Here is a 24071-nt window from a genome sequence, read left to right on the forward strand (position 1 = left end):
TACCAAATTATAGAATGGGCCAAACACAATGTACATAGGAAAATGAATATAGTCTAAAGAGATTTCTGAGATCCCTTTCTAAACTAAGGCTATGAAGCATACAATTTTAAAAAATGTACAGATTCTCTAGATTGACTTTAGCACTGGAGTCCTACATCTATAATTTAGCTGCATAGTCAAGTTTAGAAAACTCTGAATAGAAGATTTACTAAAATAAATCCAACGAACAAATATATCTCTACTAACTTCCAATTCTCCAGTATGCTATGCTCCTTTTATTGCAGACTTCAAACTATACTCCTGAATGTGAAAGCTGAGAAAACCCTGTAAAGCACCTTAACATTTACCCCCAAAAAAGGCTCCTCCCGAGGGACTGAAACAGAGCCATAATCTCACCCTAAACTATTTTAACAAAAAATTATTATTAAAATATAAGCATGTAATATTTAGCATGCTTGTTTTAATTAAAGCTTTCTAAAAACAACAACTCAATCACATACATGCTCATCGGCTTTGACGGTAGCTGCAGTACTTGGCCAAACACACAGCTCAAGGACAGTGGTCTGGGAAATGCATCTGTATGCTCTAATGAATAGATCTTCACTTAGCAAAACGTAGCTGTACCTGATGGTGCACCGGATCCTGCTGCATTGTCATCATCCGAGGCTGGAACTGATCCATATTTTGATGCTGTGTGTACGTTGGCTGCTGCATGCCATCTCCAGGAAAACCACTAAAAAAAGATGAGTAGTCTTTTACCCATTCAAAAATACGTGAGATTCTTAGCCAAATTTATACTAGAGGGACACTAGAATGTTGTTCAGGAGTCATTAATAATCAATATCTTACTGAATCAGATACTTGCCTATCTTAATTTATATATTCAGCATTATTTCCATTATAAAAGCCATCTTTACTTGCAAATCTGATAGGATCCCCTCCCAAGAGAAAACCCAAAATATCATAATTTTAAAAAACAATGACGATACGAAAAATGATTTTGTCACTAAAGTTACAGTTGACCCTTGAACAACATGGCCTTGAACTGTGTGAGTCCACTTATCCACAGATTTTTTTGGATACAGTGTAGTACTATAAACATATTTTCCTTATGATTTTCTTAACACTGTGTTTTCTCTAGCTTACTTTATTGTAAGAATACAGTATGTAATACATACAACATACAAAATATACATTACTCAACTGTTCACATTATGGATTAGGCTTCCGGTCAACAGCAGGCTACAGAAGTTTTGGGGAAGACAGAAGTTCTAAAGTGGATGTCTGACCGCGGGGGCTGGCTCCCCCATCTCACCACCATGCGCACAAGGGCCAGCTCTACCTGCACTGTGATTCCCACTCATATCCCCTGAGGAACAGAAAAAAGAAACTTACAAGGGTGCCTGTGGTGGGGAAGTGGCAGGCGTGGCAGCCGGTGTGGTGGCAGCAGGTGCTGAAGGTGTGACAGCCACAGCAGGTGCTGTGGCGGTGGCAGCAGCAGCGGCAGCAGCAGCGGCAGCAGCATCTTCTTTCTTTGCTTCTTCCACAGCTTCTGGCTCATCGTCATAATCAAATCTATCGAGTAGCTTCTGGAATATGGATGTCAATATTCCATTTTATTTTAATATTTTTGTTTACTTTATAAAAATAAGCTCTATACTCAACATGGGGCCTGAACTCACAACCCCAGGAGCAAGAGTTGCACGCTCTACTGGCTGAGCCAGCCAGGCGCCCTCCATATTCCATTTTAAAAGTGAGACTGGGCTACACCAGACAAAAGACTTTATAAAAACAACCGTGTTTACTGTCATCTACGATGCCACTGTGCTGTCCTGCACAATCTCACGTTCCCACTGGCCCCTCAGGACCTTGGTTTACAGATAATTTCCATACAAATGCCATCTGAAAAAGACAATTTTTCATTCTGCTTTTCTTTCTCAATTTAAATGCAGTGTTTTCTTCCTGATTATTTTCTATATGCTTAATTCATAGTTAATTTGGCACTATAAATATTTTATTAAAATACTCTCTTTCAGAGACCAAAAACTTCTGGAACTTGGCACACGTGAAAATGCTGGCTCACTCAGTTAAGCGTCCGACTCTTGATTTCGGCTCAGGTCATGATCTCAGATTTGTAAGACTGAGCCAGCGTCAGGCTCTGAGCTGACACTGCAGAGCCTGCTTGGGTTTCTCTCTCCCCCTCTCAAAACAGATGTATAAACATTAAAAAAAAAAAAAACAAAAAACTACACTTGTTCAGAAAGTAAGGAAGGTAAACACCACAAACAAACACCTACTATTACTATTTACTGTGTTTTACTATCTACATATGATACTTCATGACATCACAAGAAGCTTGCAATGTAGACATAGTTTAGATACGGTTTCTTCTTTTTATAGACAAGGAATCTAAGGTCCAGGGAATTAAGAATCATTACTACAGGGGCGCCTGGGTGGCTTAGTCGGTTAAGCGTCCGACTTTCGCTTAGGTCATGATCTCGTGCTTCGTGGGTTCGAGCCCCGCGTCGGGCTCTGTGCTGACTGCCAGCTCAGAGCCTGGAGCCTATTTCGGAGTCTGTGTCTCCCTCTCTCTCTGACCCTCCCCTGCTCACGCTGTCTCTCTCTCTCTCTCCTAGAAATAAATAAAAATATTAAAAAAAAAAAAAAAGAATCATTACTACAACTGCACAGTCAGTGAATGGTAGAACTAGGATGTGGGGAACTGTTCTTTTTTTTTTTTTTTAATGTTTTATTTATTTCTAGGAGAGAGAGAGACAGCGTGAGCAGGGGAGGGTCAGAGAGAGAGGGAGTCACAGACTGAAACAGGCTCCAGGCTCTGAGCTGGCAGTCAGCACAGAGCCCGATGCGGGGCTCGAACCCACGAACCGCGAGATCATGACCTAAGCGAAAGTCGGACGCTTTACCAACTAAGCCACCCAGGCGCCCCAAGGGGGAACTGTTCTTTTGACTTCAAAGTTCTCAGTCTCTGGCATTCAACAAGTAGTATACTTTTCCTTCAAGCTGTGTCAATTCTTGTCATGGATTTTCAACTTCAAATTCTTAAAATTTATGTTGTTCCATGACACTTCTGCCTAAAAATAATGGTCCTACTTTACTGCACAACAGATTTCTAAATTAGGAAGGGACGTCTCCTTCTTGGACAACACTGTGTTTCTTTGTATTTCTGTGCCACATCATTAAAAGTTCTTATTATAACTGAGCAACCTAATTATGACCAGGACACCTTTCTGTTTCCCACACATTAGCACGTTTAACCCTCACAGCAACTGTAAAGTGTAGTTATAACCATATTATTTTGCAGTGCTGCACACTGAATATTTAAGGGACTCAGTATCAAGACAGAGTCAATAATAGGAATCAAAATTAAAACTAAGGTCTAAATGGTCTACAAAAAACAAAACTCACGGTCTTTGCCATTTATCACATACAGATATATTCAAGTTTATTTAGAGGAGGAGAGAGAGAGAGAATGAGAGAGCGAGAGAGCGCGCACATATGCTCAAGTGAGCAGGGGGAGGAGCAGAGAAAGGGAGAGAAAATGCCAAGCAGGTTCCTCACTCAGCATGGAGCCCAACTCAGGACTTGATCTCATGAACAATGAGCCAAAATCATGAGTGGGAAGCTTAACTGATTGACCCAAGGCACTCCTCACATATAGATATGTTCTTTAAAGTTTTAAGATCTATATCTAATGCTTTGGAAAAATATTTGAAGCAATTAAATAATTAATCTGAAATCTATCCAAAAAGGCATTTTTATTGCTTTTTAGGAAACTGAAGATCTGTGAAGCACCTGAAATAAACTGTTCCCAGTCAAGCTATTTTACTAGCTTAAAACAGACCTTTCAGTCAAAGGAAAAGCACAGAATTTGTTTCTCTAAACTCCATGCAACTAACAAACACTGACCAACCAACCCACTTGAGGTGAAACACTAGAGGAGTTACAATTATTGTATTAACATTACTGCTATTCAACATTTTTTTGGAAGTCCAAGCCACCAATATAACAAGAAAAAGAAACAGGAATAGATGTTGAGGAGGAAAAGTCAAATTTAGTTGCTACTCACAAATCTCAGAGAACCTACCAGAAAACTTAAAGAGTTTAATAACACGACCACTTAAAAGAAACAAATATGAAAAAGGACTAAACACCTTACGATTAAATGAAGCAGTAATTGTGTAAGACTTCTATGGAAAACGCTGTTATAGAAGCTCTTGGTACTTCTGAAATAAATTCTAAAATTTATGCTATAGTTCATCTTGAAAAGTATTCTATGATGGTTAACTGTACCAGTTTGGCTAGGTTAGGGTGCCTAGTTTATTGGGCCTTACGAGTAAGAACTTAGGTTTCCTGAACAAGGAATTCTTAAGACAGCAACACAGAAAACTTGCCCCATAGAATTTAGACTCAAAACTGCAGCATTAACTCTTACCTAATAAATTTCCAGCCTGCCTTCTTCCCTACAAATTTCAAATTTGCCAGCCTCCACAACTGAGTCAAAGAATTCCTTAAAAATCAACTGATCTCTCCTTCTCCTCTATCCTTCTGTGTGTGTGTAAGCAGCTTTTCCCCCTGGAGAACACAGATTAATACATATGCCAAAGAAAGTCTGAAAAAGAAGGAGTGGGGGTAGGGAAGGGAGGTGGATAATACTTGGAAATGAAATACTGAATATTGTATATAAGTTGCAAGTATTTAAATTGTTATGATGCAGAAATAAACATAATAGTAGAGCACAACAGAATCCAAATTTCCACAAATAGACACAAATGAGAATTCAGAACTCAGTGTATAACAAACGTAGTGAGTGAGAATTGGCTATTTCCAAAAAATTCAAGATTTAACTATCTTGAAACATATTCTAGTTAGTTCCAGGTGGAATGAAGAGAAAAACACAGAAAACAAAAATATAAAACTACCAAAAGAAAATATAAAATTAAAAAAAAATACAGGTGGGAGAATTTTCCTAAACTCTGAAAGAATACAAATCTGTTCAAAGCAGAGAATCGCTCCCCTTTTTACTTTAGAACTTCCTGTATTATCTGCATTTCCCCCGTTAGCATGTACTTTTTCACTTATGTTTATTTTGAGAGAGAGAGTGCAGAGCATGGAGGGGGGGAGAGGGAGGGAGGGAGAGAGAGAGAGGGAGAGGGAGAGAGGGAGAGGGGAAGGGAGAGGGGGAGGGGGAGAGAGAGAGAGAGAGAGAGAGAGAGAGAGAGAGAGAATGAATCTCAAGTAGGCTCCGCTCTGCCAGTGAAGAGCCCAATGTGGGGCTCAAACTCCCCAGCCAAGGGATCGTGACCTGACCTGAAATCAAGAACTGGACCCTTGACTGACTGAACCACCAAGGTGCCCCTATCCAAACTTATTTTAATCAGTAGTTGTTCATAAATCACTAAGATATAATGACAAACAGTATATACTAAATGCATTCTTTTTTTTTTTGCTTTGTTTTAAGTGGGCTTCATGCCCTGTGTGGAGCCCAACATAAGACTTGAACCCACAACTCTGAGATCAAGACAGGAGCTAAGATCAAGTCGGATGCTTAATCAACTGAGCCACCCAGGCACCCCCAAGATGGATTCTTAATTTGGACTACTAGCAATAAAATTATATCTTAAAATTAAAATCTGGAAAGAATAAAAAATTTTAGAGATGATTAAACTAAAAAATATTACTTAGTTCTAGGGTTTTCAAACATTTTTGTTTTTGCAGTGAGACCTGTAAAATGAAATGAAATTTTATGTAGTCATAAACCCAATAAACAGACAAGACATAAAACAGCTAAGATAGAGTTGTGTGGATTACATTTCAAGGAGAAGCTCTAAAAGCTGTGCAAATCCAGCACATCTATGTCCTTACTGGCTCAGCTCCTTAAACATGCATGCCTAAGGCCCAAAAAGCAGCTGGAAGACACTGAACAACACAACTCTCCAGTTATACATATGGTAACTAAGTTTTAACAGCAAAAAGCAAAAGGGAACTTACGTGCCTATCAATACAGGAATGGCTAAATTGTGAGACATACATTTAATAGAATGGTCCTAATAAGCACTCAGTAAAAATGTAGACCTAAATCTACTAACTTCTACAATAACAAGGATTTAAGAGGATTAAGATCAAAACAAGTAAGTTAAAAACTGTATATGTTTTATTTATAATATTATGTATTGTGACATATAAACATATTATGACCAAATAAAGAAAAATATATCCACAGGAAATTGGTCTAGAAGAGAGCAGTTATCTCGCAAGTATGGGGGTTAATGGTAAAAGCTCTACTGTTTATTTTTCTACTTTCTTTTTACTGAAAGTTTTTGTAATGAGTATATATTACATTTATAACCAGGAAAAATAATCAATGTTTTGATGCTGAGGATGAATATCCTTCAAACTAAAAAACAACAAAATGAACAATCCAGAGAGAAAGTAGAGAAGTAACTGCCACCTTCCAAATTGAGTGGTCTGAACAGGTAAGGTGGGTTGCTGATTGGAGCCTACCTTGTCAAATGCAGTTTTTTGCTCAGGCGGCGGGAAAGCAGCTTTTTGTTCAGGTGGCTGTGCAGGGGTGGTCTTTAACTGAGCTGTGATAGCCTGGACCTGCGCCATCACAGCATTGTCAATGGCAGGAGACTGTGGTTTTGGAGGTTGCTGAAAAGTCTGAAGGATCTGCTGAAGCTTAAAGAATGGGAAAACTGATAAACCACATAGCAAAATATAATCATAGCATCAAAAGTTAATTTACTGAGGAAAAAAAATCTTATAGGTGGCTCAAAATAGCATAGCATAAAGTAAGCTGGAAAAAGAAAACATCTTTTAGCAATGGTTAAGTCTGGTGTAAATAATCAGAGATTCAATGAAGGTCACTTAAAGTTAAAAATGTATGCTGACACCCCAATGGCAGAAAATGACGGTTCAAAAAGAGAAAATACAGTGAACTGTGAAGAAGGTAAATAAATGTTTTCTAGGAAAATGTAAAATTCACCTCCAATCCAAGTAACTGTGAAGTTAATTAGAAATGCTAGAATTGTGAGCAGCAGTACCAACCAGTCGGCAGTCCCGAGGTTCTCTTTAAAGAGGTATTATTGCTCTTTCTCAGTGTGTGGCTTCCATATTTTTTACCTTTCCCACATCTTCCCTATTATCCCTATGCCATTACCTTCCTAGTGAAGGTTTTTCTAGGTGAAAGGTAGAAATATTTCCTCCCTTGAATGTCCTCATTAGTTAGGAAAAGAAAATAAAAACTGACAATAGTACCTAACCGCAAGGATTTAATCTTTAGACAGGCAGTTTACCTGTTGACCTTGAGTTGTCTGAAACAGCTGGGCCACAGCAGCAAAAGCATCAGAGCTAGGCAACTGTGGTACAGACGGTACAGAGTTGGTGGTGGCTTGGGGGGGTTCAGAAGAAACTTTAACTGAAGGTGGAGGTGAACCTAAAAGAGAAAAGGTCATTAAGACCTATGAAACTTTATTCTACACATTTTCCTTTTTCAACTCCATTAAGCTTTATTTTACTCTAATAACATTCCATTCATCTTAATATACAGTAAAAATATAGATCATGGTACTAGACTCTGTACTGCCACAAATCCTGAAAGAGCATATTTTTATTAGAAATAAGAATTGTGGGGGCGCCTGGGTGGCTCAGTTGGTTAAGCATCCGACCAGCTCAGGTCACAATCCCACACCAGTCCATGGGTTCGAGTCCCACGTGTCGGGTTCTGTGCTGGCAGCTCAGAGCCTGAAGCCTGTTTCTGGATTCTGTGTCTCCCTTTCTCTCTGCCCCTCCCCCGATCATGCGGTCTCTCTCGGTCTCAAAAATAAACTATAAAAAATAAAAATTAAAAAAAAAAATGAATTGTGGAAAGTAAAGCATACCTTCCAATTACTTTTATGAAAAAATTCCACCAATACAAACAAACTTCAAATTCCTCATGTACAAAAAGTTGTAATATTGTGTAAGCTCACAGCTGTATTTGACCATACCTTCATTATTAGTAACATTTTCTGGTACTGGGGCAGCATTACTGGTTCCTGCTGCCATGTCCAAAAGAGGCTGAATAATTTCAATTTTGAATACTCCATTTTTTTGCCAAAGGTTCAGCACGCGAACTATTTTACTCTGTTATGTGTAACAAAACATGAATATACAATAAATATTTGCATAAATAATGTATTATACCCCTAAATAATTAAAAAAAAAATCCCGAGGCTACTATTTCTATATTAAGTCTGTTTCACTAACAGAAAAAAAGTTATCTTCAGAATTACAATCTGGTTAAAAACTACTCTAATTAGCTTTTCTTCAGTAGTGTAAAGTAAAAAACAAGGGAAAAAAAGAGGAAAGAATCAAAAAAGAAATATAACCTAGATAATCTAAATAAATGTAATAAAAAATGTACTTTAAGTTTTCATTTATGATTACAAAGAAATGCCATCACTGACAAAAAAACAAAACAAAACAAAACCCCATTCTCTGAGAAAAGTAAATGAAGTGAAGAAGGATTTCTTCAGGATAATTCTAACAGTTAAAATATTTAAGAAAGTGATCTGTAAATAATAGGTAAGTAGCCTTATGGACCACTAAACATGGAGATCCAGAGATGTGTTATTCATGGGAATAACTCTTATGTCCTACTCAAGAAATGATCTTTTATATACTTATCCCATAAGAACACTCCTCTAAGAACATAAATACAGAAACTACAACACTCAAATTTATATACCACTTCCTGTAAATGTCTTCATTCTTCATTATTCTGCATAGCTTTAGCAGTGTTATTTCTCCTACCCACTAGGAATCCTATTATTAAGGTCTGTAATGTTTTTCTACCTTTCTACCGTACATAGTAAAATCAGTTATAAATGTGAGGAATTAAATACTGTAGTCTGATTGCTAATGAATACCATTATGCTCTAGCATTTCTATAAGCAGGGGAAAGCCATCAATTATTGGTCCCTTTCTTCTGGAACAAGCAACAACATGAGACAAGTACTGCCCTCCTCTACTGCAGAATTTATCAGTCAACACAAATAAATCTTTCCAACACACTCAACAAAAATAAACCTTTCCAACAATGTCTTCTTTAAAGCAAGATGGTGCTCCTTTTTCAACAGTACAACATTCCTGAAGGACTTCACAACAAAACAGATTAAACATGAGATGACCACAACAGAAAACAGTGGATTTTGTTTTTTTCAAGTTCAGAGACCACCACATAACTATAATAATACAGTACGCCCCAAATATAATATACATTTAAACAGATTCAAATAAATAAATAAGAATACAAGTTTTAATGTCAAAATTACTAACTATACCTTATCTTCAGATGGACAAAGATATAAATATTGGAATGTGGCGGTTATGTTTTTAGAGAATCTTGGCCCAAAAACATCTTTATCAGTTCCAAATTGATGACGAGACTGTCGCACAATTGAGTCAATTACATATAATCCTGGAACCTTGTACTCCGGTTTACACTAAAAAGGAAAAATGTAAAGTCAATAGAAGAAAAGCAAAAATCACAATTTGACACCCATTAATCTCCCTTTTATAAAACTCTATATATCCAATGAGTATTTGTATTTAGAAAGTGCCTGAATGTTTATAGCTCTCTTATTGGCTAGCTGGTCAAAGCTCACAGATTCATACAGACTATCAATTATCTTGATACTTTAGATCCCCAATAATTTACATTTCTCTCTGATCCTTCTACCTACCTCCCCACAATTTCCTGGAATCAACATTACTTTACCAATCCCTAAGCCACTTCCGTACAAATCCACTTTTTATGATACTTCCTACTCCAACTTATCCTGCTTAAAAAAATTACTTTTACCTTTTGAAATTATCAAAAAGATAATTTTAACAGCATTGATTTTAATTCTACTAAAGCACAGTACCAGAGAAAACAAATGCTAAAAGGAGAGATCATTTTTGGCCTAGCAAACCAACAAGATAAGAAAAGAGAGACATTTATATACATTTCTGGTGGTATAATCTTTACGGATGATGATTTAGCAATAAAAGCAAAGCCTTTGATCCAACAATCCTACATCTAGACATTTATCATAAGGAAAACAAATAAGATGCATCTAATTTTCTCTGTAAGGCCAGCCACTGAGGTGAAATGTCTAACAACACAGAACCAACTGAGTAACTTTTGGAAACAATGAGGCGATGGAATACTCTGCAGATGTTTAGGATAAATTTAGTGGGGGAAAAACAGATTATCAATGTCACCACTTTGCCTTTTATGAATGTACATGTACATAATGAAAAAATGAGTAGACCCAAATATAAATATCATAGCCCTTTTGGGAGGTGGCATGTAGGTAATTTTAATATTTTTCTATTTTACCTATTTATACTGTGACTTGCCACTACAGAAACTTCTACTGACATTTTTTTGGTCTACTGGGACTCTAATTCTTATCTCTTAGCTGGCATTCAAAAGCCATGGAGCAAAGACAACACCACACACATTTATTAGTATGTACCACACAACACAGCTCCAAGTTGGGGAAGAAGACAGAGATGTTTAAGTATCTGTTCTCAGTCCTCTGGTGAGACAGCTGTGTGCAAATCACATGGCTATAAAACCAGATACAACTATAAAAACTGTAAAATGATTTAATTATGACACAAGCAAAGAAAAATTAGAAAGAAAAACTTTTACAAAGGTATTTCATCCGAAATACTCCACGATGAGTTAAATGTCAACAAAGCAGACAGAGCAAACCGCAGAAGAGGAACGTCAGGGAAGCGCCCTGCCCAGCACACAAGACTTGCTGAGTGCCTACCTCCTACTAAGTGTAATCCAACAGAACTGCTATACGTTTGCTTTTGTTTTGTTTAAAGACAAACTCAAGCAATTAAAAAGAACACTTAGTGACAACTTTTTTTGCAGACTGGCTTTAAAACCAAGCATCCAAATTACAATGAAAAACATAAATTACAAATAATGATAACTACAATGAGGTAATAACGAAATGGATAGTTACCTTTTTGATGAACTTTTCTACTATTTGAACTACATGCTTATAAAGCTGAAAAGAATCAGAAGAAAATTATTATACAGTTTACATATTTCTACATTTTCAGTAATGTAATTAGAAAATATTTGAAACCTTAAAATTTGCAAAATCTGAATAATTCTCAAGATAATGGTGAGTGAACCATGAGAAATAATCCCTACTCAACAAGTGAACAATATAAATCAGAAAGAAATTAAGCAAAACAGAAACTGCCTGCTGGCTCAGTCAGTTGAGCCTCCAACTCTTGATTTCGGCTCAGGTCATCATCTCATGGTTAGTGGGATTAAGGCCCATGTCTGGCTCTGCACTGATAAAGGAGAGCCTATTTGGGTCCCTCTCTGCTCCTCCCCTACTTGAGCACTCTCCAACACACACACACACACACACACACACACACACACAAATAGGCAATTATGTGAGCCAATGGATGTGCCAGACTGTGTTAATCATTTCATAATGTATATATGTATCAAACCATCATGTTCTTCTTTTCTTATTAATGTTTATTTATTTTGAGAGAGAGAGTCCCAAAACAATGACTCAGCATAGAGCCCGATGCAGGGCTCGATCTCACAAATGTGAGCTCATGACCCAAGCCAAAATTAAGTCAGGTGCTGAACCAACTGAGCAACCCAGGAGTCCCAAACCATCATGTTCTATGCTATCCTACTATTAAATATATTTGATTTTGTCAATTATTCCTCAAGAAAGCTGGAAATAATATAAACGGGAGATACTAAACAACAACAAAAAAGGAAAAAAGCAGGTTTTGAAATAATGTTACAATGTAAATACACTGTACTTTATCATCATATACCTTCAGCAACAGCTAGTTACTGCTCTCTGATTCAGGCCTAAACTAACAGGTTGAATTCTCCCATGTTTAACAATATTTTCAAATTTTCCCCAAAAAATTTCAAATTAAATATATTTATTTATTCTTACCTTAATAGCTTTAATAGCAGCTTTAGTGATTAGAATCATCTTGGCTCGAGAGATGGGAGGTTTCATATCCATAAGTGAAAAGAGCTTAAAAAAACAAAAATAATTTAAAAATTAAAGGTGAAGTTAGAGGTCAGTTCCCAGTTCTACAAAAATACTGTAATTTATTAACTAAAAGAGTAACAAACTTTTGGAACTAAGTTTAAGAATTTAGCTAGTAAAGAAAATCCAAGGAAAATTCCTACATAACCTGCATCACCAGTAAGAAAATACAGGTGGGAAAAAATATCAAACATTAGCAAAGGAGAAAGAAAGTAAAACATTAAGAAATTTACAAAATCTATAACTAAAATAATTACAAAGTTTTGCTGAAGAACTCAAAAATGATTTGAAGGGAAACATACCATGTTCCTGGACTGAAAGTAGCAACAGTATGACTCAACATTTAATGCAAACCTCAGAGATTTTAGAGAACTTTAATTCTAAAGTTCATTTGGAAAAAAATACATTAAATCAGGAATTCACAATTCCTTGAATTAGGAATAAAAATGGCACCATATTGAACAAATCTCATGACAGTAAATCCAACAATCAGGCGCTCCCCATGAGGCTTTACCACACATGCATACTCCTTCCCCTTCCCCCCCAAAGTTTAAATCCAACAAAGACATAATGAGAACCCACAGAGGGTTATAAAGACAAAATCCTGACATTATGAAGCTTATATCTAGCTTCTTAAATTCTTCTTTTTTTGCTATTGTTTAATCATGGGCAAACACTCACCTAGTACTTCTAAAAAGATATTTTGAAATAAGTTTTAAGGCTTTATAGGAATCTTATTTCCTTCCATTTTCTTCTAAATAATGTTGACATTTCAAATGTGGAATCTCTTAAGACAAAGACCTTTATTAGACCATTAAGAAGCTAACCTAAAGAACAAAGTTAGGGTAAACAGTCCTACCAGGTAAGGTATCTTAAAAATTTTACAGAGAATTTTCACAGCTTTTCAAAACTACAGACACAATGGGACTACAGATAACAATAACAATAATATTAGAAAAGGTATGGAATTCCGGATATAATCAATACAAGAACCAGTTACTCTGCTTTAAGCAGAGAAAGGTTGAATTTTTCTATAAGTAATATTAAGATACAGAAAATGGGAGAAATATCAAGATATCAAGGAAGGAATTGTTAAGGAATTTTGTTTTTTAAAAAGTGACTCTAAATAAGGTCATGATTCTTCTTATTTCCTTATCAGTATAATAAAAATTATCCTTAAGACTTATCCTTAAGATCCTTATCCTTAAGACTAATGCTAACAGAAAACACTGAGAAAGGAGGCAGTAATCTTTGAGATTATATAAACTAATGAGAATTAAGAAAGAATAAAGATAATTTAAAGTATTACAACTTACATACAAATTCTAAAAATGTAGGGACACCTGGGTGGTTCAGTCTGTTAGTCTCAGAGTCCAACTTTGGTTCAGGTCACAATCTCAGCCCCGCACTGGGCTCTCTGCTGTCAGCGCAGAGCCCGCTTTAGATCCCCTGTCTCCATCTCTCTCTACCCCTCCCCCACTTGCACACCCATCTCTCAAAAATAAAACATTAGAAAATATTCCAAAAGTGAGATACAAATTATAAAAATGAAATACATAGCATGAGTTTATAAAGGATATATTAGGACCATTTATGAGTTATAAAACTTACTAAGAATTAAAACAATTTATTATTACTGTTGCTCTATTTCCTTCTCTGTATCTTAAAGCAAGGAAAAGGAATGAAAAAGGTTTATACATGGATCTTAAGAAAGTACAACAGTAAGAACTACATCTCGGTCATTAAAAGCTTAGAAAATCATATTTTCATGAAGTCTGAGCCAAAGATAATGTTCATTTAATGTATCGAGTAGCACACCTCTTAATTATTTCAGCAGTAAGCAACTTGCCATAGGAAAAAAACCCAGCCAAAACCCAGCCAACTGAGCACACAAGACAGATCAGTATACCTTTTGATAAAATGCTCCAGTCTGTATTTAACTTATAACTTGTTAAAAAAAAAATTAAAATACAGACTTTATCATATAGCAGTATAACTATTCAAGCAAAAGACCAGCAAGAGAATGCCAAGTGCTATCCATTATCTAAAACAGTGAAAAAAGTATTATGTTAATGCATTTCATGAAGAAAAGATGACTTGGGAAGAAAGGAGGGAACCAACATGTGAGTATTACTATGCATAAGGAAGAATTAAGTTTAGTGGCACATAAATTTATTTAATTACATTAACAACTAACAGATTCTCTTACATCTGTTTTGAGATGATACTCAAAAGGGTAGTTACATCTGTTTTGGATGATGCCCAGAGAATGGGTTTGAACTAAAATTTGTAGATTTCATAGCTACAATTCCTAACAGCATATTCATACCCTTACTAAAAATCCTGCTTATTGATTAAATACATACATACCAGACCATTAACTATGACAGGGAACACAGACAAAATATCAAACAGGCATTTCTGCCTATCTACAAACACTGTTTTGACTCAGGAATAATGATGAAACATAATGAATTTAAATATAGGATGCCTACTGAAATTCAGGCAGACGTGAGAATATGGATCCTGAACACAAAAGATCCAGGCTAGAAACTGGTAAGTCACAAAATCAAAGCTATGAGTATGAGTAAGAAGAAATTTGCAGTAAGAAGACAGCCAAGAACATATAAACTAAGGTATACCAAAAATTCCAATGTGGTACAGAGAAAGGAGTTGCAAAAGTAAACAAATGCCAGAAATTAAAGGCATTGGGCATAGTTAAATCTTATATAAGAGGTGCAAATCAAACCTTGTTCAGTTTGACTATTAGGTGGCTAAACAAATATGTTTTTCTTAAAAAATTTTTTTAATGTTTTTATTTATTTCTGAGAGAGCGAGCGTGAGCACGGGAGGGTCAGAGAGAAAGGGAGACACAGAATCCGAAACAGGCTCTAGGCTCTGAGCTAGTTGTCAGCGCAGAGCCAGACACAGGGCTCCAACCCACGAACCACAAGATCATGACCTGAGCCGAAATCAGACGCTTAAGCGACTGAGCCACCAGGCGCCCTAAACAGATGTTTTTCAAAGGGATTTTGAAGTCCAACTGGTAAAGTGGCATGTGAAGAGGTGGAAATGCAGTTTTGGGATTTTTCATTAATGTAATAAATTTCTGACAGCTCAGAAGTGGCAAGCTAAGTGTCTGGTACACAGAGCCATGTTTCAGTGCTTTAGAGATGACCACGCTTAAAATATCTCTTACTTGTGAGCACTGTAATCCTTCTGTCACATTTAAGTTTCTTTTTAGATGTTCTTTACTTTCCTTTATAAATGCTTTTCTTAAACCTTAAAGCTGTACATTTGTATTTGATATAATTTACGAAGAAAAACACTACAGGGAGATATAGAAGTTTCAAAACTGAAGGTTTAAAACATTACCTTTTAAGAGTTCAATGAAATGTTACCAATATTTTTTGGACTTCTTCAAAGCACAAATTCATCAATCAGTCTTCTACCTTTTTTTTTTATTTTGAGAGAAACAGGCTGAAAGTGGGGGAGGGTCAGAATGAGAGGGGCACAGAGGATCTGACAGCAAACAGCCTGATGTGGGGCTTGAACTCAGTGGGATTATGACTTGAGCCGAAGTTGGACACTTAACTGACTGGGCCACCCAGGCGCCCCTTTCAGTCCCTGCTTTTGTAAGGCAAAAAGGTCTCTTAATATCCAGATCAATGCCTTCATTGGATATAGAAACTCAGAAAGTATGCTGAAGTTGATATACTTTACTGTAATTATGTACACTGACACTATGTATTTAAATAGAAACACTACTAGCTTTTTATGATAGTTAAATATTGTAGTTCCATTTTACAGATGAGAACACTGAGGCACAAAAGTTCAAGAATAGCTCAAAGTCAAAAAGCTAATTAAGTGGTCAATCTGTGGTCTACCACTGCCCAAAGCTCAAGCTGTTTCCAATAATTACCTAACAATAAGGAAATTATTTAATACTGTAATACATTACCCCAGTGGAATGAACAATATAGAGATATTAAAGATGACAAACATTATATGACTAAAAAATACACATATACACACATGCATACATGGAGACCCAAATGAGAAAGTATACAAAAATATAATTGTTATGAGAAGTTGGACCCAAAGACTTTTTACTAACAAAAAAAAGTGACCTAGAGATAAAGGGATGTGCCCAGGCAAGCAATAAGAGGCAATGTACTGCCCTTAACTGGATCTAGGGTGAAGCTGAAATTTAATAATCTTAGATAAGAAAGAGTTTTAATTGAATGTTGGCTAAGGAATCGCTCAGAAGTATACAAACTTGTGCTGGCCTAAGACTCAAATTATACTTACTGAATTTTTAAAAACAACTTTCTGTGTAACTAATGATCAGAACACGAAACCAATAATCAACTATCTGGGAAATCCTGGTTCCACCACTTGCTATGAGTTGTTACTTCATTTGTAAAACGAAAATAATAGCCCCTATGTACAGAGAAGTTTAATATAAACATATAATATTTACATATGTTATATTTATTAAACATACAATGTTTTATATTAATATATATAGTGCTAACATAAACACATATAAAAAGCACTTAATGCAGCACCTAGCACAGAGAAAATACAAATAGATGTTACTTATTATTACCACCACACATAATTTGGTTGAAAGGAGAAAAGAATCCTGGAGATAATCCAAAGTAGTGTTTTTCCAACTGTGGGTTGAAATACATTAGAATATAAGTATGAACTTAATGGGTCTGACACAACATAGGGGTGACAGTCAAAAAATGTGAAAGGTAAGGACTCAAAGAAAAATTATTTTTTTTCGAAATGAGGAAAATAAAGCCCAAACTGCTGTCAACTTTCAACAATAAACAGATTCCTTAAACCACTAATACATTTCTTAGGAACAAACTGGGAAAACAGCATCATCAATTTAGAAAAAAGTTTCCTATTTTTCAATCAAGTTTAGAATATACAGTATATTCAGAGTAGAAAAAAGGGTAGAGATAACTCAGGCTCTAGTTATTTGTGACCAACATCCAGTCTAATAAGCCAAGAAACCTCAAGAAAAAAAAATCTATCGGCTGTATATAAAAGCCTAAAAACCATAAAACTCCGTAGAATGCCAACAAACTACTAGTGGGGAAAGAAAAATCAGACGTTGTGGTATTCTGGAAAGAGTCAGAAAGACCTGGTTTTGATTCCGGGTCTGGCCATGTAACACAATTCTGGACAGATTATGTAACTTCTGTAGGGCGCAACGTCCTATGTAAAAAGGACATGGTGGTTATCTACTTCAGAGGTTTCAATGAGAACTGAATTTCATTCTTGTATATAGAATGACCAGCATTGTCACCTGCAACAGGGCAGGTGCTCAACAGATATCACTAGGAGCAGCACTCTCCCTACTATTACAGCCTATACTCACAATTAATGTACTCTGGCAATGAAAACAAATGTCAAAGCAGGCAGAGGAAACCATGCAATTCTCTAATATAAAACAGAAGCAGTAGGCCTATGAAAGATACAAGACCCCCACTGGAAGGCATCAGTCAGAAAAACATACGTGCCAGCAGCAGACTGAGTTTGGCTTTTTGCCCCATCACTAGCTGAATGATTATAAAAGACAAACAAGAATATAGTCTTACTACATGACATATGTAGAAGCCTGATAGACAAAGTAGTCTACAAATTGTTAAGAATCCTTCATCAAAACCCCCTATATCAATAAAGAATAGTTTCAGGAGAAGGTAAATAAGAATATTTGGCCTGTGACACCTGTAGAATTCACAGTCTGAGGTAGCCCAAGTAACAAGATACTCTGCTATTCACGAACAGTATAAACTTTGAAAAATCCAGTTAAAGTCTCTAAACTTCAAGGATTTTTAAATATGAAATGGGGGATTAACAGCATATATTACATCTTAAAAAGCTATTAGGATTAAATGAGGTATCATACAGAAATTTCAACCTAGTAACTGACACATAAGTGGCTCACTAAATAAAGCTATCCAATGTCTGAGAATCTTTACACACACACAGAGTTTAATTTTTTGTTATGGCTTAACTATTCAAACATTGCATTTAGAGAAGACTTCTCTGCAGTGACAGTATGGTAGGATCAAAGACTCTTAACACTGTACAACACCAGTACTCACACCGAATTTAGAATCCCACTTTTATAATACATCTACAGTTCCCACCTAGTGACATAAGGCTTAATAACTCTTAACTAATCAGCTCCAAAGGTTACAAAAGACTCCTGGGAACCAACCCTGAATATCCCTTCTGATACCTTCCTTCTCCTGTTCCAATCCTGAACAATATTTCTCTCATAAGAAAATACTTAAAGATAATTAAACCGGGGCACCTGGGTGGCTCAGTCGGTTAAGCGTCCAGCTTCAGCTCACGTCATGATCTCACGGTTTGTGGGTTCAAGCCCCGCATTGGGCTCTGGGCCTGGAGCCTGCTTCAGATTCTGTATCTCCCTCTTTCTCTGACCCTCCCCTGCTCACACTGTCTCTCTCTCTCAGAAATAAAAACATTAAAAAAAATTTTTTAATAAAAATTTTTAAAAATGAAGATAACTAAACCTATTTCTCTCCCACCTATCTTCGTCAACTATTAATGAAATGATATTTCCTGATATCCTGGCTAATTCCTTTTTTTAGAAGATATTTATTTCGTTAGCGAGAGAGGAGTGAGAGAGCACACACGAACGTGTGAGCACAGGGGAGGGACAGAGAGAAGGAAGAAAGAGAATCCGAAGCAGGTTCTAAGCTCAGCATGGATGATCTGAGCTGCAATCAAGAGTTGGATGCTTAACCCACTGAGCCACTCAGGCACCCCCAGCCCAATCCCTTTTAAGTATGATACCACTTACTGGACACCGTCCAGATATATTACTGTGTTAATGGAATCTAGTGGATTTTCTTAATTAGTTTCCTATTTCTGCAAAAACACATTAAACTCAGTAGCATAAAAACAACACAAATTTATCTTACAGTTTTGGAGGTCAGAATCTCACTACTCTGAATTAAGCTGTGGGCAGGGCTACATTTCTTCTGGAGGCTCTAGGCTCATGGTCCCTTTCCCTATCTTCAAAGACAACAGGGTAGCATCGTCCATCCTCCCTAAACTCTGTGTGTGTTGTCACATCACTTTTTGACTCTCCTCCCTCTCTTGTGTAAGTCCCACTGGGATTACATAGGGCTCATCTCAAAAATTCAGGATAATTAACCCATCCTAATTAATAATCTTAACCTAATCAAATCTTCAGAGTCTCTCGTAAGGCAACGTATTAATAGGTTCTAAGGTTCTGGATGTGGAGAGGGGGGCATTATTTATGATCTTCAAAACAGCAGTACTTAATTCATTAACTTACATCTATAATCAACCAAAACCCTCAAACTGTTTCCAATGGAATCTCTATCAAAACTAGATTTTCATGCTGACTTTATGTTGGTTTCCAACTGTCCTTTCAATCTATTCAGGTCATCTGGAAATAATTTTCTGCTACTTGACGTAGCAGCTACTCCAATCAGCTCATAAATTTCATTAACGTGCTTTATATGCCTTCCTCCAACTCACTGTTTTGTTATTGTTGTTTTTTAAAATAAGAACAGGACCTACTTGTGGGATGACCCTGATATTCCCTAGACACTGCCAGTCAGCTAAAATTCATTTAACGATACTCTCATCCTGCCTATATTTTTCTCATTTATTCATAATGAAATCATGACAAATATCTTCTGGAATATTTGGTTTACAGTCCTCGCTAGACAAAACACACTTCACAAAAGAAAAAAGTTTACCTTAGTCTGCTATGAATTATTAGTCAATCTGTTCTGGCTCCTAGTAGGCTAGAAATTTCTAGAAGTTAATAAAACAAACTAACAGATAAAAGTTACTGGCATTGAGTCTACAATTTCTGGAATATGCCTTTTCCTATTTTTTAAAATAGATCTTTCAAAGCAGTAAAAGAATTAGAAGACCATTCTAGTCTAAATAATTCTTCTAACCTTAAATCCCTCAATGTTTCCTTTAGGAATCATTCAATGGCATACTTACCACTACCTTTTCTCCTCTAAACTTTAAAAAACTTGCTTTCTTGATATTTATTTTATAATGAATTATATGGATTATACATGTATTCCTTTCTTGCTATTATGTTCCAAAAGGAAACATGTACACTTACAGTGACAGGTTAGTTCTCAAATCTCCCTACTGACAGATACAGATATCAATGAATTTTAGTTTTTCTTCCTGTCATTAATTTGACTCAATATACCAGACACATGAGCTTCAATCAAATTAAATTCAACATAACTTTAATGTTTATTAGTAACATATAAACGCTTTATAAAAGTACGCATTAAATTTCTTAACAGAAGATAATTGGGGGAAAAAGTTTTTAAAATCCTCTTTTCTGCAAAGATGCTTTGTCTATGTAAATACAGCCTGAGGATAATTCCATAAAAAAAATTCTTACTAGGGTGCCTGGGTAGCTCAGTCAGTTAAGCGTACAACTTTGGCTCAGGTCATGATCTCACGGTCCATGGGTTCAAGACCCACTTGGGGCTCTGTGCTGAAAGCCAGCTCAGAGCCTGGAACCTGTTTCGGATTCTGTGTCTCCCTCTCTCTCTCACCCTCCCCTGCTCAGGCTGTCTCTCTCTGTCTCTGTCTCTCAGAAATAAAACATTAAAAAAAAAATTTTTTTTAATTCTTCCTGCTGGAACAATTAGGAAAGGAACAGTTCACAGTTCCTTTTACTTGGCATTTTACTTTATCCCCTTATATATACTTTACCAAATGTTTGTTGAAACTAATACTTTCATAATACCAGGTAATCCAGGGATGCTTGGGTGGCTCAATAGGTTAAGCATCTGACTCTTAATTTAGGCTCAGGTCATGATCTCAGTTTGTGGGCCTGAGCCCCATATTGGGCTCCATGCTGACATCGTGGGGCCAGCGTGGGAATTCTCTCTCTCTCCCTCTCACTCTGCCTCTCCCCTGCGCGCTCTCTCTCTCAAAAATAAATAAACATTAAAAAAAAATGCTGGGCAATTCAACATGATGAGGGAGGAGTCGGGAGGTACAGAGGGTTTCAAAGCAACCACACATTTAACAATGCCATTCTGCCAACTATGCCATTCTACCTGAAAGTAGAACATGTACAAGATGGTGAAACTGAAAAATATGTACAGGAAAGTAACTCAATTAACCCCAATAGCTGATTAATAAATATAGAAAAAAAGTTCAACCTTACCAATAATCAAAGTACAAACTAAAACTATGAAACACAATTCTTCAATTATCTAACTGGCATGAAGGTAGATTAGCATCAAGCAAAGAGGGCACTCTGCTGATGAGACCTAATTGGTAAGCTTTAATTTGAGAAGGAAATTTTAAACCTATGTATCAAAAACTAAAAAATGTTCGTATCTTTTAAACTAAGAATTCCACTTCTAAAAGTTTATCTAAAACAATAATCATTTGTGTCCAAATCTTCCACAATGACTATTTTAAAATTAGAAAAATATTAATGGTATTTAGTGGAATATTTTATTTTCTAATTTAAATTTATATAACTTGTATTAATTTTAAGATGAAATATTCAAATCCATTGATTTACAAATGAAAAACTTTGTATCTGAGACAAAAAAATGTACTTCTCAACTTTTGATTATAAATATAAATAAATAGAGCCATCATTATCAGATACAGCTTAACCATGGATTAAACCATGTCTTTGAAATTAAGTTACTTTCAAGTCAATGGCTTGCAAATCTTTAATAAAATTTTTAAATTAAAATATTTAAAAATAAATTTTAAAATCTGTTCTTTTAAATGTGTATAATGGATACCCTTGTGTACATAAACCCAAATTTGAAAAATTGCTCTTTAATGTAGATTTTGTTGATTTTTGTGCATTAAAGAAAATATCCCTTTAATTACGGACATATACTTTACTGCCCAGCAAATTCTATTTACTTTCCATAAAGTCAAAAGGATTTTGAAACCCAAATGCTTAACCAATTTTCCATTTGCTTAGAGGAAAGTACAGAGATAAGACACTCTAACTAATATGAAATAATCCTAAAATGGAGCAAATTTACAAGGCTTTTTACTTTATTATTTTTTTAATGTTTTATTTCAACATTTATTTTACTTTATTTATTTGAGAGAGAGAGACAGCAAGTAGGGGAGGGGAAGAGAGCGAGAGGGAGACACAATACAAAGCAGGCTCCAGGCTGAGCAATCAGCACAGAGCCTGATGCAAGACTTGAACTCATGAACCCGAGATCATGACCTGAGCCAAAGTCAGACGCTTAACCAAATGAGCCACCCAGGCACCCCTAACAAGGCTTTTTAAAACAAAGAGTCAGAGGGGCGCCCGGGTGGCTTAGTCGGTTAAGCGTCTGACTTTCGCTCAGGTCATGATCTCGCGGTTCATGGGTTCGAGCCCCGCATCGGGCTCTGTGCTGACTGCCAGCTCAGAGCCTGGAGCCTGTTTCAGTCTGCCGACTCCCTCTTTCTCTGACCCTCCCCTGCTCACGCTGTCTCTCTCTCTCTCTCCTAGAAATAAATAAAAAACATTAAAAAACATTTAAAAAAAAAAAAAACAACAAAGAGTCAGGAAAAATATTGTCTCCCTGTTCCTACTGAGCAGTCTTTCATCTTACTTAAACACTACAAAATAGCTCCACTGATTTTTCTATAAAATTCACTTTTCAGGTTTCTCGGAATTTGTATCAAGATATTTTTACAAGCAACAAAGCTGAACAAAGTATTCTCAAGTTAAAAAGAATTTTCACTTTCCCTACATTACTTTATCTTACTACATCCTCCTACAAACTTTTTTCCTAGTTCCAGAATTTAGAGAAATGGATTACAAAATACACGTGTAAGTGCAAATAAAAATTGTCAACATTAAATACAATACCTTTTGATTTAACTACTTATATTTCTATGTGAATTAAGAGAATAGCATATAGCAAACAGTAGTTTAAACTTCATCTGTTGTATTCCCCACTTTTTAATTCTATCACCAAGCCCAATCTGTTAACATTTCCTGCTGGCAGAACTAATTTTCTAAGCAGTTAATTTCTGACAACTTATTGTATACAGTATGCCCTAATTTACTATTCTTCATTTAAGACTAACTCTCCTACAATTTCCAAGGGTCTACCTTTCACTCAAACTTTTAAGTTGGCCAGCCAGCCAGCCAGCCACTCAAACTTTTCACTTTATAACCAAGGCTGCCTCTCTTTAGCAGGGCTTTTAACCCATTCAGTTCCAGCTTAGGACAACGGGTCATTTTTTTTTTTTTATTATTATTATTATTACTTACCTACATTTTGGTTCACCTAACTGCAATTAATCCTCAACTTTGTCCTTCTTACTTGACTAAGAAATAGCCAGAAGGCAATTTGGGGAAATGGCAAATATTTTCTCCATGCCACTGTTCTATTTATTTTACTAGCACCAATGCCAGATTTCAAAATTTTTACTGTGCCTCACTAGCAAACTTTACGTCTCCCCCTCCAAAATTGGCTACAAAACATTTTTATGAATTAAGTATTTCCTCTTAGACTTCAATAGAAGAAATAAAACTCGGCTCCTGGATATAAAATCATTCGATTAGAAGAAAAAATAAAAATTATCCCATTCTTTATGTAATTTCATTTATAGTCAGTTATTTCCACAAAGTTGTCATGACTGGATGTACACATAAGCATGGGACTAAAATTAAAAATGTTAGCATTTATAAAATCCCCAACCAACTTAAAATTTAAATAGTGATTATAAATTAGTAAAAGAAACACACATACCTAAAAGCATATCTTAAATTTTATTTTATTTTTTATAATGTTTTATTTATTTCTAGGAGAGAGAGAGACAGCGTGAGCCGGGGAGGGTCAGAGAGAGAGAGGGAGTCACAGACTGAAACGGGCTCCAGGCTTTGCGCTGGCAGTCAGCACAGAGCCCGAC

The 24071-nt window shown here is 36.0% G+C and overlaps 1 protein-coding gene across 3 annotated transcripts in view; it reads right to left on the reverse strand.

Annotated features, from left to right (window-relative positions):
- Positions 1 to 24071, reverse strand: part of SCAF4 (SR-related CTD associated factor 4) — a 59862-nt gene that overhangs the window by 24240 nt on the left and 11551 nt on the right. For all 3 annotated transcript variants that reach the window (XM_039228843.1, XM_039228851.1, XM_039228834.1), the window contains exons 2-9: positions 12009 to 12092; positions 11031 to 11075; positions 9345 to 9506; positions 8010 to 8145; positions 7317 to 7456; positions 6523 to 6699; positions 1396 to 1589; positions 625 to 733 (exon numbers count right to left, since the gene is read on the reverse strand). In XM_039228843.1, coding sequence (XP_039084774.1) covers positions 625 to 733; positions 1396 to 1589; positions 6523 to 6699; positions 7317 to 7456; positions 8010 to 8145; positions 9345 to 9506; positions 11031 to 11075; positions 12009 to 12092 — 1047 coding nt within the window. The remainder of the gene's footprint in view (positions 1 to 624; positions 734 to 1395; positions 1590 to 6522; positions 6700 to 7316; positions 7457 to 8009; positions 8146 to 9344; positions 9507 to 11030; positions 11076 to 12008; positions 12093 to 24071) is intronic.

Source organism: Hyaena hyaena, unplaced genomic scaffold (assembly GCF_003009895.1).
Source record: "Hyaena hyaena isolate Hyena2069 unplaced genomic scaffold, ASM300989v1 scaffold_2, whole genome shotgun sequence".
In the NCBI taxonomy this organism is placed as follows: domain Eukaryota; kingdom Metazoa; phylum Chordata; class Mammalia; order Carnivora; family Hyaenidae; genus Hyaena; species Hyaena hyaena.